Consider the following 18,285-nt stretch of genomic DNA (forward strand, 5'->3'; position numbering starts at 1 on the left):
CTCAATGTGAAGATAGTGAGTATGAAGACCTTTATGATGATCCATTAATGAATAATAACTACATTTTTTCTTATTATTTTCTTAATTAACACTTTCTTTTTCATAGCTCACGTTATTTTAAGATTATAGTATACACTATATATAACAAAAATGTGATGATTGACTGTTTATGCTATTGGTAAGGCTTCCAGTCAACAGTAAACTATTAAGAGTTCAGTTTATGGGGAGTCGAAAGTTACATGTAGAATTTTGACTGTGTGGAAGATCAGTGGCGCTAACCGCCCCCCCCCCCCCCGCTTTTTTTTTTTTTTTTTTTTTGAGAAGGAGTCTTGTTCTGTCACCCAGGCTGAAGTGCAGTAGCACAATCTTGGCTCGTGGCAACCTCGGCCCTCCGGGATCAAGCAATTTTCCTGCCTCAGCCTCCCTAGTAGCTGGAATTACAGGTATGAGCCACCATGCCTGACTAACTTTTTGTATCTTTAGTAGAGACAGGGTTTCACCATGTTGGCCAGGCTGGTCTCAAACTCCCAACCTCAGGTGACCCACTGGCCTCCGCCTACCAAAGTGCTGGAATTATAAGCATGACCCACCATGCCCAGCTACCCTTGCCTTTTTTAATGGACAATGATATGTATTTCATCACAGACCAGAAACAGTTTTATACTATAACAGCTCTACTACAGAAAACACACTCAGTAGCATCATAGTATAGAACTTTTCTTCAATCTACTGGACTAGGAAGACACATGAATTTGATAATAAGACTTGCTTAAGCCATTAACACAACAAATAACTTCCTATCTTTTTTTTTTCCAGTCTAAGTCTCACTCTGTTCCCCGGGCTGGAGTGCAGTGGCATGATCTCAGCTCACTGCAACCTCCAACTCCCAGGTTCAAGCGATTCTCCTGCTTCAGACTCCCGAGTAGCTGGGACTGCAGGCACGTGCCACCATACCCAGCTAATTTTTGTATTTTTCAGTAGAGACAGGGGTTACACTATGTTGGCAAGGCTGGTCTTGAACTCCTAACCTCTTGATCCACCTGCCTCGACCTCCCAAAGTGCTACAGGCATGAACCACTGCACACAGCCAATAACTTCCTACTTCTACCTACAAGTTTTAACAGTCACATTATATAAACGGTTACTTTAAATCTTAAACTTTACTCATAACAAATACTGCATATCTTATTAATATTCTACAATATAGAAGTAATATCTTTTAAAAACTTTTTCCAAGCCATGTAAAAAAGCCCATCTATGATCCTGAAGAGAAGATGGCTATTTTTTAAAATTACTACTATTCATTTCTACTTTTAAGACATTTTAAAAGTGCCAGCACTAAACTGATTAAACCACAAAGAAAGGAAGATGACTTATAAACATATTACTGAAAGCAAAATGATTCACAAAATAACCAAAAATCTGGTTGAAACACATCATCTTTACATATGACTTTGGTAACTTGTAATAAAAGATTAAATTCCAGACTTACCACAGGATTGGGTTTGGGAGTATATGACCGTGCAGATTTAATTCCAGGGACCAGTCTGCCCTTCACAGTAGTAGATAAAACTTCTGGTTGAGGCAATAACAATGGTTTCATAGGCTCAATGACAGAGGGCGTGGGGATATAAACTGGTTCTGGATCTACTTCACCTTCTACTTTTACCCATAATGGGTAATGTCGAACAGGCTGTTCAGGCTCTGTTTCACATATAGCTTAACAAAAAAAGAAGAGTAAGATTTTAAGGTACTTTTGGCAACAAAAGATCAATACTGAAGCCCTGCCAAAACAAAATAAGTTTCCTCACAAAAGGCAGTTAACTTGTTAAAATAATCAAATACATGCCCCCTAAAAAGGGCATTAAATTGCATTCATATACTTTAATTTATTCATCAAAAATCAAATATGTCTTGAACAGCAGCTATCAACCAGATACTTTTTTAGGCACTAGAATGAACACAGCTATGAATAAAACAAAGTCCTTGCCCTCAGAGTTTAAAATCCAGTAGAATAAGACAAATTAATAAATACTAGTATCAAGTAATGGTAAGCCATGTAGAAAAACACAGCAAGGTAATTAAGGAATGAAGAATTAAAAAGGGATGCCATTATATTTAGCAGGGTCAGAGAAGATCTTACTGCAAAACACCTTTGTTTTTTTTTTTAAGACAGAGTCTCATTCTGTTGCCCAGGATAGAGTACAGTGGTGTGATCTTGTCTCATAGCAACCTCCGCCTTCCAGGGTCAGGCGATTTTCCTGCCTCAATCACCAGAGTAGCTAGTATTACAGACATGTGCCACCACACCAGGCTAATTTTTATATTTTTAACAGAGATAGGGTTTTGCCTTGTTGGCCAGGTTAGTCTTGAACTCCTGGCCTCAAGTGATCCACCCACTCTGGCCTCCCAAAGTGATGGATTACAGTAGTGAGCCACCGTGCCTGGTTAAAAAGGTAACTTTTAACTACACTTTATTTTCTAAATAATAACAAACATTTACTAAACCTTACTATTCAATAGTTATAAGTATTGTTCCAAGCACCTATACTAAGCACTTCATGTGTTTTAACTCCAGCACTTCTTGAGAAAGGTATTATTATTCCCATGGTACAGAAGCTGAGGTTTAGGGATGTCCAACCACTAAGAGGCAGAACCAGAATCAAACCCTGTCAATCTGATTCCAGAGATCAAGCTGTCATTGCTGCATTCTAATGACAAATTGTAATCAAAAGACATCCTGAACTCAGCATAGGAGCAAAAACATTTATGTCAATATAGACGCAATAAAATCCAACTGAGGCAAAAATTATACTATCAACAAGTTCTGTACACCATTCCACAATTTATATCAAAATATCAAGTTATATACTATTAATATATGCAATTTTTACTTGTTAAAAAATAAGCCCAAAAAAATTCTGCACAAAGGAAAACATGCACTGATTACTTAATCAGATTAAAAAGAAGATCTAGGTTAAGAGGCTCCTGTGTTTACTTATTTTTTTAAGAGTCCAAGTCTCACTCTGTAGCCCAGGCAGTGGCACAATCATGGCTCACTGTGGCCTCCTGGCTCAAGTGATCTTCCTGCCTCAAGCTTCCAAGAAGCTAGGTCTGCAGGTACATGCCACCATGCCTGGCTACGTCTTTAAAAAAATTTTTTTAGGTGTTAAGAGTTGATTAAAGGTAATATAAAGAAAAAAAAAAATTTTTTCAGTGGCCAGGTCTCACTATGTTACCCAGTTTTTGAACTCCTGGTTTTGAACTCCTGGCCTCATGCAATCCTATGGCCTCAGCCTCCTGAGTTATTGGGATTACAGGCATGAGCCACTATGCCAAGCACTATTGTTTTATTCTTTAAGTAAACTGCCCATTCCCATAAAGAAAGCAGCTGTAGTGAAGCAAATGTATTTCTGCATTTTAATGGTCAGTCCTCAAAGAGAACATACAGCTGGTTCAAAGCCAAAGCCCCAAAACCTTTTACCTAAAGTCACATGAAATGTGACTGAGTGACATTCATACTAAATTCAAATACTTACTTCAATTAATCTTTCATGACAAAGCACAATCTAAGCTGCTAAGCTGCTACCTGATTTTCATAAGTGGTATATTTGCTCTGAACATTAAGAACTGATGAAGAACAACTTGTCTAAGGGGCTCCTGAGGTGAACATAAGAGCAAAACCACAAAATGCTGAATAAAGGTTCAAAAATTAAAATACAGGGTGAGGGATGGGGACAGCAAAGCTAGAAAGTGATTGAGTCAATTACTTAGCCAGCTGTAGTCTCTGTCATCTACCTTTTAAAACGTATCTCCTTTATAATACACGTTTAAACTCAACCGTTTCTGGGCTGTTTTTTATTTTGAGACAGAATTTGAGACTCTATCACCCAGGCTAGAGTGCACTGGCACCATCATGGTCAAGGTCACAGTCTTGACCTCCCAGACTCAAGGGATCTTCCCATTGCCTCAGCTTGTAGCTGAGACTACAAGCACACACCACCATGCTTGGCTAATGTTTTTTAATTTTAACTTTTTCGCAGAGATGGCACAAAGGTTTCTAAGACACCAATGTTCATGCATGCATTCAAATATTTGAATTTCTACTATATATCAGACTTTGCAGATACAACAATGAATAAAACTGACAAAAATTCTTGCCCTCATGTAGTTTTTGGGGGGAAGTAAGATGAGACAGGCAGTATAACAAATAAGGAAAATGTGTTGGAATACGGTTAGGTGCTTAAGAGAAAAAACAGGAAAGAAAATAGGCAGCATGTGTAGTATGTACAAGTATGTCTTTTGAGATTTGCCCTCCCAGTGAAGGAGGCATTAAGGGGTTCTACCACACATTTGGTAAAACTTTCTTGTTCAGTGTAGCTAATTATTTTATACACATATTAATTATAAGACAAAAACAAAAATGCCTTTAGGGCAAGACGTCTTGGACTTCTATCAACAATCTTTCAAGGATTTTCTAAGCCTCCATAAACTAAGCATTATACTAAGTAAAGGTCCCTTCCATCTTTTTCTTTTGAAATAATAACTACAAAATACACAGTACAGTACTTCTATTAAAAAAACCTCTTAAGATGTCAAGAATGATTATTCATACTTCTCTTAATCTCTCACAGAGAACCAATAAAATGGTTAACCTGTCATCAGAGCGGGAAAAAATGAGAAATGGAGCTTCCAGTAAATAGGAGAGTTCATAAAAGGAGTTAATTGAAAAGGGAAGAGAGTTCAGTTCTGTTTATAACATGTTTAAGATTGGAAGGACAACAACATACTAAAAATAGGTTAGGGAGCCAGGTGCAGTAGCTCACACCTATAATCCTACTACAGAAGCCAATGTGGGAAGATCTCTTGAGGCCAGGAGTCCAAAACCAGCCTGGGCAACATAGCAAGACCCTTTCTCTATAGAATTTAAAAAGCTTTAGCTGGGCATAATGGTATGCACCCGTAGTCCTAGCTACTCCAGAGGCTAAGATGGAAGGATCACTTAAGCCAGGAAGATCAAGGATACAGTTAGCTATGATCAAGACACAGCACTCCAGCCTGGGGGATGGAGCAAGACCCTCTCTCTGAAAATATATGTAAATAAATAAAACAGCATGGGAATTAAAAATCAGGACTGTCATCAACAGAGTCTATAGCTGAACCCATGAAAACAGACTCTACACAAAGACAAGAACAAGACACTGATCCCTCACACTCCACTGGCCCACCAGTCACTTGATTCCTTTACACAGCATAGGATCCAAGATAGAGCATCTCTTTATTCCCCCTTATAATGACACTAGAGAGTCTCCTACTCTTTCCTTGAAACTCAGGGAAAAAAGAACAACACTAGACAGGAAAAAGCAGAATTAAGGGGAGAACCTGAGTAGCACATATTCATTGACAGGAGTCAAGAAAGGAAATCAGTTTTAACCAAGAAATAATCTCCTCAATTCTACTGAAATGCCTCCTAATATACGTATTACCTTCCCCAAGTCCTGTAGCTTTATCACCCTGTCTTCTAGCTTCTCAGTAAGTCTTTTTTTCATAACACTTAAAACATTCCAGGAATTTAGTTACTTGTGGCACTTAAAATTTCAATATGTATCTTTTCGCCATATACCTAGTTCATCAAATTGACAGTAACCTCTTAGAGAGATGGACTCGTTTTAATTGCCTGTATTCTGCCTCCTCACTCCCAGCAGTGTCTACAGTAGTTGTAGCATAAATGAATAGCATTAAACTTAGAAGACTTACAGAACTGCGATGCTAATATAGAACACTAAAACACCTCTTCCTCTCATTTCTGTAGGCATTTTGAATATCTTTATAATGAAATATAACACTTATAAAGAAAAGTACATAAACAATGTACAATTCAATACATATTAAGAACTATACATCCATGTAAACACTATACAAGAAACAGGACAGTGCTATCAATTCCAGAATACTTTCTCAATCACCATCCCTCCCCTTCCTATAAAAAAAGGCACTTAAATGATAGCTACCTCTTTGCTTTCCTTTTTCTAATGTCAAAGTATAACTCCAAAATATCATAGCTTAATTTTGTCTACTTTTAAAGTTTGTATTAATGAAATCAAAGATATATTCTTTTACCTGGCTTTTTTCCCTCTCAGCATTATATTTGTAAAATTCATCTATGCCGATACACAAACTTGTAATTCATTTATTTGCACTGTGGTATGTTATTTCACTGAATATTCATACTACTGTTATTAAACATTTGGGATTGTTTTCAGGTTTTAGATACTGTGAGAATCATGACCGTAAATATTCTTATATAACGCAGTTCTGCTTTATACTCTGGGGTCAAACTGCTCCATCAAGGAGATATGAATCTTCGACTTCAGAAGAAACTGTCAAACTTATCTTCCAAAGTGGCTATACCTATTTATTTCTCCATAAGCAGTATAGGAGATTTCCCATTAGTCACTGTCTTTATCAACAGTTGGTATTATCAGAGGCTTGTAATGATAACCATTCTGGCAGGCATCTAGTAGAATCTCACGATGGATTTAGATTTCTCCAATTACAAAGAAAATGTTCAACATTTCACTTTATGAAATGCTTCTAAAACTCTTGCTCATTTATTCTATAGGGCTGTTTATTATTAATTTGTAGCACCTTTATATATTCTGGATATAGGTCCTTAGATATCACAAATACCTGCTTTCTTGTTGTAGCTGACAGTTTCATTTACTTAATGTCTTAAATCTGAATTTCTTATTTTTTTTATAATTTTATTTATTTATTTATTTTTGAGAAAGAGTCTCGTTCTATTGCCCAGGATAGAGTGCAACGGCAAAATCTTGGCTTACTGCAAAACCTCCACCTGTCGGGTTCAAGCAATTCTTGTGCCTCAGCCTTCTGAGTAGCTGGGATTACAGGCATACATCATCACACTCAGCTAATATTTGTATTTTTAATAGAGATGGGGTTTCACCATGTTGGCCAGGCTCGTCTCCAATTCCTGACCACAAGTGATCCACCCACCTCAGCCTCCTAAAGTGCTGGAATCACAGGCATAAGCCACTGTGCCCGACCCCTGAATGTCTTATCTTAAAGTTGTCAAATGTGTTGATCTTTTCCTTAAGAATTGTTTTTCTTCTGTCATGTTTAAGAAATTTTTCCTAATATGAGATCCTGTATACATTTGCCTGTATCTTCTAAATGCTGTATTGTTTAGTCACTAGAAATTAGGTTTATAACATACCCATAAATTATTCCCACGTATAGTGTGAGAAATGAATAGTTTCTCTTTTTTCCCATGTGGATATATAATAATCCTATCACCATCTGTTGAAAAGATCATCCTTTCCCTATTCCTGTCAATTCAAAGGTTCATTTATGTTTTAATCATTTTATTTTATTTTATGATAGAGTCTCGCTTTGTCACCCAGTGCAATGATGTGATCTAGGCTCACTGCAACCTCGGTCTCCTGGGATCAAGAGATTCTCATGCCTCAGCCTCCCAAGTAGCTGGGAGGACACTGTCATGCACGACTAATTTTTTGTATTTTTAGTAGAGACAAGGTTTCGCCACGTTGCCCAGGCTGGTCTCAAACTCCTGAGCTCAGGCAGTCTGCCTACCTCAGCCTCCCAAAGTGCTAGGATTATAGGCATGACCCATCACACTTGGCCTTAATTTTTATTTTTATTTTTGAGATAGGGTCTCACTCTGCCACCCAGGCTGGAGTGCAGTGGTGCTATCATGGCTCAATGCAGCCTCAACCTCCTGGACTCAAGCCATACTCTTGTCTCAGCCTACCAAGTAGCTGGGATTACAGGCCTGAGTTACCATGCCATTAGCCACATTTTTTTTTTAATTTAGTAGAGACGGGGGGGTCTTGCTATGTTGCCCAGGCAGGTCTCAAACTCCTGGGCTCAAGTGTTCCTCCTGCCTTGGCTCCACAAAGTGTTGGGATGACAGGCGTGAGCCACAGCACCCAGCCTGTAGCCTCTCTATTCCATTTTACATGTCTATTCATTTTATATTCAAGCCAGTATCTTCCATATTAACTGTGGCAGTCTTATAACTCTTGATATACAATAAATCCTTCCATCCTGCCATTGTTCTTCAAGACTGACCTGGTTAGTTCTAGGGCCTTTGCATTTCCACATAAATCATAAGTTCTGCTTTTCATGTTTCATGTGAAAAGCTGTCAAAGTTTTCATCAGAATTGCGATAAGATCACCGATGAAAATGAGAACCACCATTTTTCCAATATTCAGATCCGCTTGCTAAGAGCCATTTTTTAAATAAAAAATAAATGTTAACAAAAAATAAAAAACAAAAATAAATAAATGTTGAATTTTTATCAATTTAACAGTATTCACTATTAATATCATAAATTATCCCCTTTAATCTGTTATATGGCAAATTACATAAGTTTTCATATCTAAATAAAATTTCTATACCTAACCATATATGTGTATTTTATATATATGGACATATTTATTAATTACAACATATAATGTCACCATAATTTAGAACATTAATTTTTTTTCTTTTGTGAGACAGGGTCTCACTATGTCACCTAGACTGGAGTGCAGTGGCATAATTTCAGTTCACTGCTACCTCTGTCCCCCAGGCTCAAGTGATCCTCCCATCTCAGCCTCCCAAGTAGCTGGGACTACAGGTACATGCCACCACACAAGGCTGATTTTTCGTATTTTTGGTAGAGATGGGGTTTTGCCATGTTGCCTAGGCTGGTCTCCTGAGTTCAGATGATTCACCCGCCTCAGCCTCCCAAAGTGCTGGGATTACAAGTGTGAGCCACTGCGCCTGGCCAGGTACATTCTGTATCAAAGTTGTTTGGACTATTCTAAGCCCTGTGTTTTTCCATAAAAATTTTAGAAACTTGCCAATTTCTATACCCCAGAATCCTGTCAGGATTTTGATCAGAATTGCATCAGCAGATCTATAAGCCAATTTGTAAAAAGTATCTTACCACAGTATCTTCTGATAAATGAAAACAATATGTTTTTTCCATTTATTTAGGCCTCTTAAAATTACTCTCAGCAATGTCTTATAGTTTTTAGCATATAGGTCTTAGGTATCTTTTATCAGTTATCCTTAAATGTCTCATCTCTTTGGATGCTATTTTAAAAGGCTGATTTTTAAATCTCAATTTCCAATTGCTCATTGCTGATATATACAATTACGTTGCATACTGATGACGTATGCTGCAACCTCATTAAACTGACTTATAGTTCTAGTCGCTTATTTTGTAGATTCCCTAGGATTTTCCTATCCAAGAATAAAGTCAATTTTTCCTTCTTCCTTTCCAATCTGGATACCTCTCTTGATCAAGTCTTACTGCACTGGCTAGAACCTCCTGTGAATAATGTTCAAAAGAAGTGGCAAAAGTGGGCATTCTTCCTCATTCCCAGTCTTTGGGAGGGAACACTCAGTCTTTTATCATTAATATGTCAATTGTAATATTTTTCAAAGATTCCTGTTTCCAGTAGAGAAAAATTCCTTTCTATTCCTAGTGTGCTGAGAATTTTTACCAGAAATAAATTTTGTCAATCTTCAAAAATATCTCTTAATCAGGTGGAGTTCGAACACACTAGAAATTTGTCATTTCCAACCTCAACCAAAATTGGCATCAGCAACGTAAAACTCCCAAAACATCTTATTGATGCTTACTTCAAGAAGCAGCTGCAAAAGCCCAGACACCAGGAAGTTGAGATCTCCAACACAGAAAAAGAAAAACAAGCCTACAGAGCAGTGCAAGATTGATCAGAAAGCTATGGACTCACAAATTTTACCAAAAATCAAAGCTACTCCTCAGCTCCAGAGCTATCTGTGATCTGTGTTTGCCCTGAAGAATGGAATTTATCCTCACAAAATGGTGTTTTGAATTTCTTAAGAAACTAATAACTAATAATACTATGTATATCAATACTATATATATAGATATCTCTAGATATATATATAGCTTGCAATGATGATATGGTCTTTTTTTAAGTCCATTGTAATGGCACACTATTCTGGTTTTTTTCAAATTTAAACAAATCCTACACTTCTAGGATATACTCCACTTAGCATGATGCAGTATTCTTTAGATATACTGTTGGATTTGAGCTGCTAAACTTTTATTTGGAAATTTTACATCTATGTTATAGTTTCTACCTCTATGTTATTAGTCTACCGTTTCCTTATGAAGTCTTTCTCTGAACTGAATATCAAGGTAATGCTGGTCTCATAAGATGGGACAATTTCATGGAATACTGTATCAAATGGGATTTAGTCTTTAAATGTTTTATAGAATTCAATAGTGAAGCAACTCGGACCAGAGTTATTATTGTAGGATTTTCCACTGCAAGTTCCATTCTTTAATAAGCATATGGCTAAGCAGTTATCTATTTCTTCTTGAGTTTTGTAGCTTGTGTCTTTTAAAGAGTTTCTCCATTTCATCTGATTTGTCCAATTTACTGGCATAAAATTGTTTGTAATATTGCCATATCATCCTTTCATTGTCTGTACTTAAGTCACCTTTCATTCCTAATATTGGTAATTTGTGTGTTCTCTTTATTCCTCAGTCTAGCTCAGTATCAATTTTATTAAATTTTTTTCTTTATATATATTAATTTACAGGTATATTAAGTGGGCTTCGAAAACAGAAATGCCAGGTTTTATACTTTTCTTTGGTACTACCCACAACAGCTAGGCACAGTACCTCTGCATAGCCAGCAGTATTTTTTGACAAACTAAAGGGTAAGCAGGGGATAAAAGCTAAGGCCAAATGAGACTACAACAAGGAGGTAGAATTAAAATTTGAGAAACTGTACCTTACAAGGCAGAAAAAGCATAAGGACTTGGCAGTCCCATAAAAGATACTTAGTATCTTTATGACCTTGGGGAATAAATCACTAAGCAGTTAATTAGCTAATTTGTAAAATGGAGAATAAAGCCTCCTTATCATATAAGGCTGCAGGTTTAAATGATATAACCCTCATAGAGTGCTATGCATAAGAGTGTCCAATAATGTTAGCCATCTTTTTTTCAGCAATGGATCGAACCATTAAAAGAAAAATTTTAAGTCTGTTACAATGACAAAAAACGTATTATTAAGTGCTCAGATTTTATCCATTAGACCACTAATTTTTTATTTAAATATTAACTATATAATAAAAACCAAAAAATTAAAACTGTGCTAAAGAATATATAAAGAAAAAACAAGTGTTCCATCATATCCAGTAGCACAATGACAAGTGACTACTTTTAACCATTTATGTTTATTTTTAGTGGTTATACTCAATCATTCTAAATAAAATGCTTATAACTCAATTTCATAACTTACTTTCTTTCCCCCCAGTTTCCACCTACCTTTTGGAAAAACATACTAGAGGATTTCAAATTTTTCCAGTTTTTATATTTTTTTTCTTTGTCCATTTTTGGTCTTGGCAACATGTTCATCTCTAAGAACTCTTTCATATTTCTAGTCCTTTTACATACCAGTTGTTGTTAAAAAATATCACCCCTCTTTTTTTATCCTTCCCTAACAGCACAAGAAAATGGACAGTTCCTAGATAGGGAATAGCAAGCTTTGCTTTTTATAATAAACTGTACCAGTAAGAAAACAAAAAAAAATACTTTGCTAATTGGCTATCGGAGTTTGATTATAGTCAAGGATAGGACACAGTTTGAAGAAAATAATCAAAAAGCAGCAAAGCCTAATAGATAAGCAGTACTCCTGCTTATGTGGGCTTCTGTAATTTACTTTTGTTGCCTTCAAATGGAAATGTGTTGTTTTAAGCATAAGAAGGAAGTAAACTCAGCAAGGAGATATGAATAGAACTAAACAAATCTACACTATGCTTCATTTTAAACATTTAAAATCTTATTTACACAACTATCATTTAGGAATATAAATACACTATATCTCATTTAAACACTAAAATAGAAATAAGAATAGCCTGACACTGGTCACAAAACAGGAGAGACCAGAAAGAGATTCAGGCATTAATATATTTTAATATATTACAATACAGGTGACATTTTAATCCAGTAGGAAACGTTTATTTCTCAATAAATTATGGTACAACTGGCTAGGCATGTGGGGGAAAAATGATTCCCCACTACAAATCTCACATCAAATAAATTCGGATACAGTAACACTTATTTTTTTAAGTCTTTAAAATACTAGAAGAAGGCCGGGCGCGGTGGCTCACGCCTATAATCCCAGCACTTTGGGAGGCTGAGGCGGGTGGATCACAAGGTCAAGAGATCGAGACCATTCTGGTCAACAAGGTGAAACCCCGTCTCTACTAAAAATACGAAAATTAGCTGGGCATGGTGGTGCGTGCCTGTAGTCCCAGCTATTCGGGAGGCTGAGGCAGGAAAATTGCTTGAACCCAGAAGGCGGAGGTTGCAGTGAGCCGAGATCATGCCATTGCACTCCAGTCTGGGTAACAACAGCGAAACTCCGTCTCAAAAAAACAAAAAAAAATTAGCTGGGTGTGATGGTATATGCCTGTAATCCCAGTTACTTGGTAGGCTGAGGCAGGAGAATCACTTGAACTCACTAGGCAGAAGTTGAAGTGAGCCAAGATTTCGGCAATGCACTCTAGCCTGGGCAACAAGAGCAAAACACTGTATCCAAAAGAAAAAAAATATAATTAAATATGTTTATAATCTCAAGGGTAGAGAAAGACTTTCTGAGCAAGACTTCAAAGACAGAAACCAAGCACTTTGGGAGGCCGAGGCAGGCAGATCGCAAGGTCAGGAGTTCGAGACCAGCCTGGCCAATATGGTGAAACTCCATCTATACTCAAAATACAAAAAATAAGCCAGGCATGGTGGCATGTGCCTGTAGTCTCAGCTACTCGGGAGGCTGAAGAAGAATCGCTTGAACCCAGGAGGCGGAGGTTGCAGTGAACTGAGATCACACCACTGCACTCCACCTAGGTGACAGAGCAATACTCCATCTCAAAAAAAAAGATAGAAACCATAAAGGAAAGACTGCCAAGTTTAACTATCACTACTTTTTCACTGGGGGTGGATGGGCAGTGGGGGAGGGAACCTTGAACAAAGTGAAAATGTAAAGTACAAAAATACAACCCAAAAAAAATAAAGCTTCTACCAACTACAGGAAAAAAAAACAGCCAGTCCAATAAAAGTTAGCAAAGAATTCAATAGGCAATTTACAGAAAAATGTTTATGATAAATGGTCAAAAGAATTACCACAGAAGAAATACAAATCTAAAAAAAAATATCAATTTCTGCCTATCCATATAACAGTTTTCAAAGTTTTAAAATAGTATTAGAACAGAAAACTATTTGGGTGCAGTGGCTCACACCTTTAATCCTAGCATTTTGGGAGGCCAAGGCAGGCAGACTACCTGAGCTAAAAAGTTCAAGACCAGCTAGGCAACATGGTAAAACCCCATCTCTACTAAAATACAAAAAAATTAGCTGGATGCGCTGGCGGGCACCTATAATCCTAGCTACTCAGGAGGCTGAGGCAGGAGAATCACTTGAACCCAGGAGGCAGAGGTTGCAGTGAGCCGAGATCTTTCCACTGCACTCCAGCCTGGGCAACAGAGCAAGGCTATGTTTCAAAAGGAAAAAAAAAGAGGAGAGAATAGAAAACTGGCACCATCCAGTATCTGACTACTAGCATATGTCTAAAGTTGGTACAACTCTAGTAACATCTGCAAATGTTTAACATGTATGCACTGTCACAGCAATTTCACTTTTAATAGTCTATTATGAAAATGGATGTTCATCACTGTACAGTTTATAATAAAGAAAACCCAAAAAGGCTAACTATCCAACCAAAGGCATTATAACACAAAGCCATTAAAACTAACACTATAAATTAGATCTACAATTGTTGCTATGGAAAGCAGAACATGATCTTATGACAGAACATACACTGAAATATTAATCATCACCTCTGATTGAAATGACTACAGAGCAACAGGAAATATAAAATTGCCAAAAAAAGGATTATTAATCTCCTGATAAACTAAGAAAACTTTTTCAATTATATGGTAAAATCTTTCAATATCTTTGAACAAAATACAAAGATAAAACAGAAATGAAAAAAATCAATAATGAAATAATATTTAACTTGGGTCTGCATCTACATCATATTTTATCCTCCCCTCCAAAAATAAACCGATTTTCAACAGGGTACATGATGTTCAGCTTTATCACATCCCTACTTTGTCCCCAAATCTCCAACAATGACCAGAGGGTCTTACTGCAAACTTCTCCTTTTAGAAAATATGATGCATTATATGGATCATCTGTAGTCTTTCCAAGGAAAGTACATGTGTCTACCTGTGTGTGCACACATGTGCACAATACAGAAAATGGATGAAACTCAAAGGTCAAAGACATTCTAGAAGATGAAGTAAGAGTATCTATGATCTAAATTTAGCACTAAAAAGCAATTCGCAGAGAACAATTCAACTTAAAAAAGGCGTGAGTTTGTGTGCATCTCAGACAGCCAGAAAGAGCATGTAAGGATAATAAGAAATCTCAAAACTCTTACTGGATAATTGATTAGGATTAAGGTAGGTTGTATTATTCTAAAATAACCATACTTATCCAAAAAATGATACCACACAGTTTTCTCTCTCAATTAATACTCACTGTATTCTAGCTTCTTTCTCTTCTTTTTCTCTTTCAGTTGTTCCTCCTCCTCCTTGACTCCTTCTTCTTCTTCCCTTGCCTCCTCTCCCAGAGTATCATAAACTATTGGATCTCGATGAGCAGCCTTCCTCTGAAAATGCTTAGTTTTGGATCCTCCTTTAACAAGTACAACTTTTCTTTTCAAACAAGTGCAACCAAACATGCAGTCTGGTCGGCGGCAGTGAGCAGGTTGGCGCTTCTCCAAAGCTAGACTGGAACATACACAACCTAGTCGACAGAAGTCATTGTTGCATGGAGGGGCTCGTTTCCTTATAATTGTGTGGATAGGTTTAGTTTTGAGAGATGCCTAAAGTCAAAGTAGAAAATTGTAATTCCACTAAACTGTCCCCCAATACCACCAACAAATTATAGTCATATACTAGATTGCCTTATTCTCTGATTTTAAGTACCAATAGCACAAGACTAACGCAGATTCAAAGGACATGAATATAACCAGGGCTGTAAACAATCTGCCATTCTAATGTTTAGCACAGACAATTATGAGCAAAATTATCAAGGATGGACTTACTTTCAATATAAATTATACATAATGTTCTAAGGCAAAGATTAGCAAAGGTTGAGACCGACGGGCCAAATCCAGCCTGTTTCATAAAGTTTCACTGGAACACAGCCAGGCTAATTCATACACATACTGTCTGAAGAACTACAACAGCAGAGTTCAGTAACTGCTATACAGAACACATGGTCTGCAAAACCTTAAATATTTACTATCTGGTTCTTTACAGAAAAAGTTTGCTGATCCTTATTCTAGGGTAATTAATTAAAAAAAGAATAGGATAATACACAAATAAAAGTCTTTATGAAGGATTAATAAATAAAACAATATGCATTTAGTTCCAACATCTGATCATCTTCCGTTCCAGAATTCAGTCACAGAATTACAAAATGGAAGGTACAAAAACTCATGACAAAGGCCAGGTGCAGTGGCTCATGTCTGTAATCCTAGCACTTTGGGAGGCCAAGGCGGATGGATTGCTAGAGCCCAGGAGTTTGAGACCAGTCTGGATAACATGGCAAAACCCCCTCTCTACTAAAAATACAAAAGATTAGCCAGGTGTGGTGGTACGCACCTATAGGCCCAACTACTCAGAAGGCTGAGGTGGGAAGATTGAAGTGAGCTGTGATCACAGTGAGCCTGGGCAACAAGAGTGAGACTTTGTCTCAAAAATAATAAACAAATAAATAAACATGCTGTGGTATCATTTCACATGCTTCAGAGGCTGCTAAGATAGATATATCAATCAATTGATCAAAAATTCCTTCCTACATCCCTTGCCATAAAATTCTTTAAATATAAAAATAAAATAAGTGAAAAATTATTAATACAAAATTTCACAAAAGACAAAAGGCTTTTCTCCACAGGTTTTTAATTTTGAATTTCCTGGGATTTAGTATATTTTAAAAGCATAATTTTCAGGCCAGGTGTGATGACTCAAGCCTGTAGTTCCATCACTTTGGGAAGCCAAGGCAGGTGGACCACCTGAGGTCAGGAGTCCGGGATCAGTCTAGCTAATGTGGCGAAACCCCGTCTTCACTAAAAATACAAAAATTAGCCAGGTGCAGTGACATGTGCCTACAATCCCAGCTACTTGGGAGGCTGAGGCAGGAGAACTACTTGAACCTGGGAGGTGAAGGTTGCAGTCAGCTGACATCCTGCCACTGCACTGTAGCCTGGGCAACAGAGCGAGACTCCATCTCAAAAAAATAATAAAAGCACAATTTTCAAAGTTGTGTTAACAAGATCAGCAAATGTACTTTCCCATATGTTGGAGAATGAAATTAGAGATTTTGAGAATGGTCAGCTGCCTTTATACAGGAAAGAGATGTCATTCAAAAGTGCAATTGTACTGTCTCCCTCTGCTGGCGGGGAATCTACATCTGAGCGTCTAGTGGGTAAAGAACAATAAATGGGGAAGACATCGCTTTCGTTCTCACAAAGGTTCTAAATGCTAAAAATTGGCTGATCACCCTACCAAAAAGTCCCATTCCCATTTCCCCTCACTAACCTCACTCTTTTTCTAGCCAAATACTAATATGCCTCCAGAAAACAGGAGCTACTTACTTGGGCTGTAAGTAGAGTTGTTAAGGATACATCTGCTCGCTCTTCTGTGATATATGTCCTTGGTTTTCCTTCCCAAAGTGCACAGTCTTCCAGGTCCATTAGCTTCACCTGAGATTTAGATAAGCCTGGAGGGCGACTTCCTTGTTGCTGTTGCTGCTGCTGCTGCTGCTGTGCCTGCCGCAAACTAATCTGTTTTGGAAATGTATTTTCATCTAAAGTTGGCACAACAAAGTTGTTCGCCTGATTTTCTGAGATGGTGCCTGAAGAATTCTTGGTAACCTTATCTCCTAGAATCATATGAGAGTATTTCTGCTTTGGTGAAACAGGGTACGGTAAAATGGATTTATAAGATGATTTTGTTCGGCCACTGAAAGTTGCCTGTCTATTTTGAGACTTTGCCTTTCGAGAGGCAGGTGCTACAGAATGAGGTTTCAAAGAGTAAGAGGTAGAAGGGGAAATAGTAGATTGCTTCTTTAGTACACTATCAAGTGTTCGTACATAGCTGGTACTCTTAGTGGGAAGCTGGTACACCACAGGAGATGTGGGAGCATTAGAAGAGAAACCCATACTTGTTTCCATCAGCTTGCCTTCATTTTCCAAGTATTCATCTAGCTTATCACTACAGAAAGCAGAACGATTTTTCAGTGAACTTTCTGAATTTCCGCCTAGAAACAAGAAAACACAAAATGCTTAAATAAATCTAGGACAGATTTGTGAATCTCCACAAAAACACTAAAAAAGGCCAAGAATCCTGAGCTACAAGCTACTGAATCTTCTATACTATCCCTTAGCTTGCCACAGTGACTCAAATCTATAATCCCAGCCCTTTGGCCATCACTTAAGGCCAGGAGTTCAAGACCAGCCTAAGCAACACAGCAAGGCCCTGTCTATAAAAAAATATTTTTTTAAAAATAAATTCATTAATAAATAAACTATCCTTCCTCAGAAAGAAAAAAAAATAAAACCAAGTGAAGAGAATGAGTCTCAGATACTAATGACATTAAAATCTATTCTCTAGTCTTGGGCACTAATCACATTAAAATCCATTCTCTAAAATTATGTCTTGCCCTAAAATTATCACATTACATCACTTATTGAGGCATTAATTTTTACAAAGTCCTAACAACGTAATTAACCTAAGAATATTCAACCTTTGACAATCTTTGACCTAATTAAAGAGACCAAAGATAAGTAAAAATGTAACAGGGGAAAAAAAAGAATTAAAGCATGCCTCAACAGAAGGCCAAAAGATTTTTTAAGAGATTGGCCAGGCACCGTGGCTCATGCCTGTAATCCCAGCACTTTGGGAGGCCGAGGCAGGTGGATCACAAGGTCAAGAGTTTAAGACCAGCCTGGCCAAAATGGTTAAACCCCATCTCGAGTAAAAATACAAAAAATTAGCTGGGTGTGGTGGCAGGCGCCTGTAATCCCAGATACTTGGGAGGCTGAGGCAGGAGAATCACTTGAACCCGGGAAGCAGAGGTTGCAGCAGTGAGTGGAGATCACACCACTGCACTCCAGCCTGGGT

The 18,285-nt window shown here is 37.4% G+C and overlaps 1 protein-coding gene across 50 annotated transcripts in view; it reads right to left on the minus strand.

Annotated features, from left to right (window-relative positions):
• The window catches only part of MGA (MAX dimerization protein MGA), a 155,337-nt gene that overhangs the window by 42,804 nt on the left and 94,248 nt on the right, over nucleotides 1-18,285 (minus strand). For all 50 annotated transcript variants that reach the window (XR_013521013.1, XR_013521014.1, XM_078334305.1 and 47 more), the window contains 3 exons: nucleotides 16,758-17,422; nucleotides 14,636-14,981; nucleotides 1,493-1,719 (listed from right to left, as the gene is read on the minus strand). Coding sequence is in view for 48 of the 50 variants with exons in the window: in XM_078334305.1 (XP_078190431.1) it covers nucleotides 1,493-1,719; nucleotides 14,636-14,981; nucleotides 16,758-17,422 (1,238 nt within the window). In the remaining 2 variants the exon portion in view is untranslated. The remainder of the gene's footprint in view (nucleotides 1-1,492; nucleotides 1,720-14,635; nucleotides 14,982-16,757; nucleotides 17,423-18,285) is intronic.

The sequence above is a fragment of the Callithrix jacchus genome, chromosome 8 (genome assembly GCF_049354715.1).
Source record: "Callithrix jacchus isolate 240 chromosome 8, calJac240_pri, whole genome shotgun sequence".
NCBI lineage: Eukaryota > Metazoa > Chordata > Mammalia > Primates > Cebidae > Callithrix > Callithrix jacchus.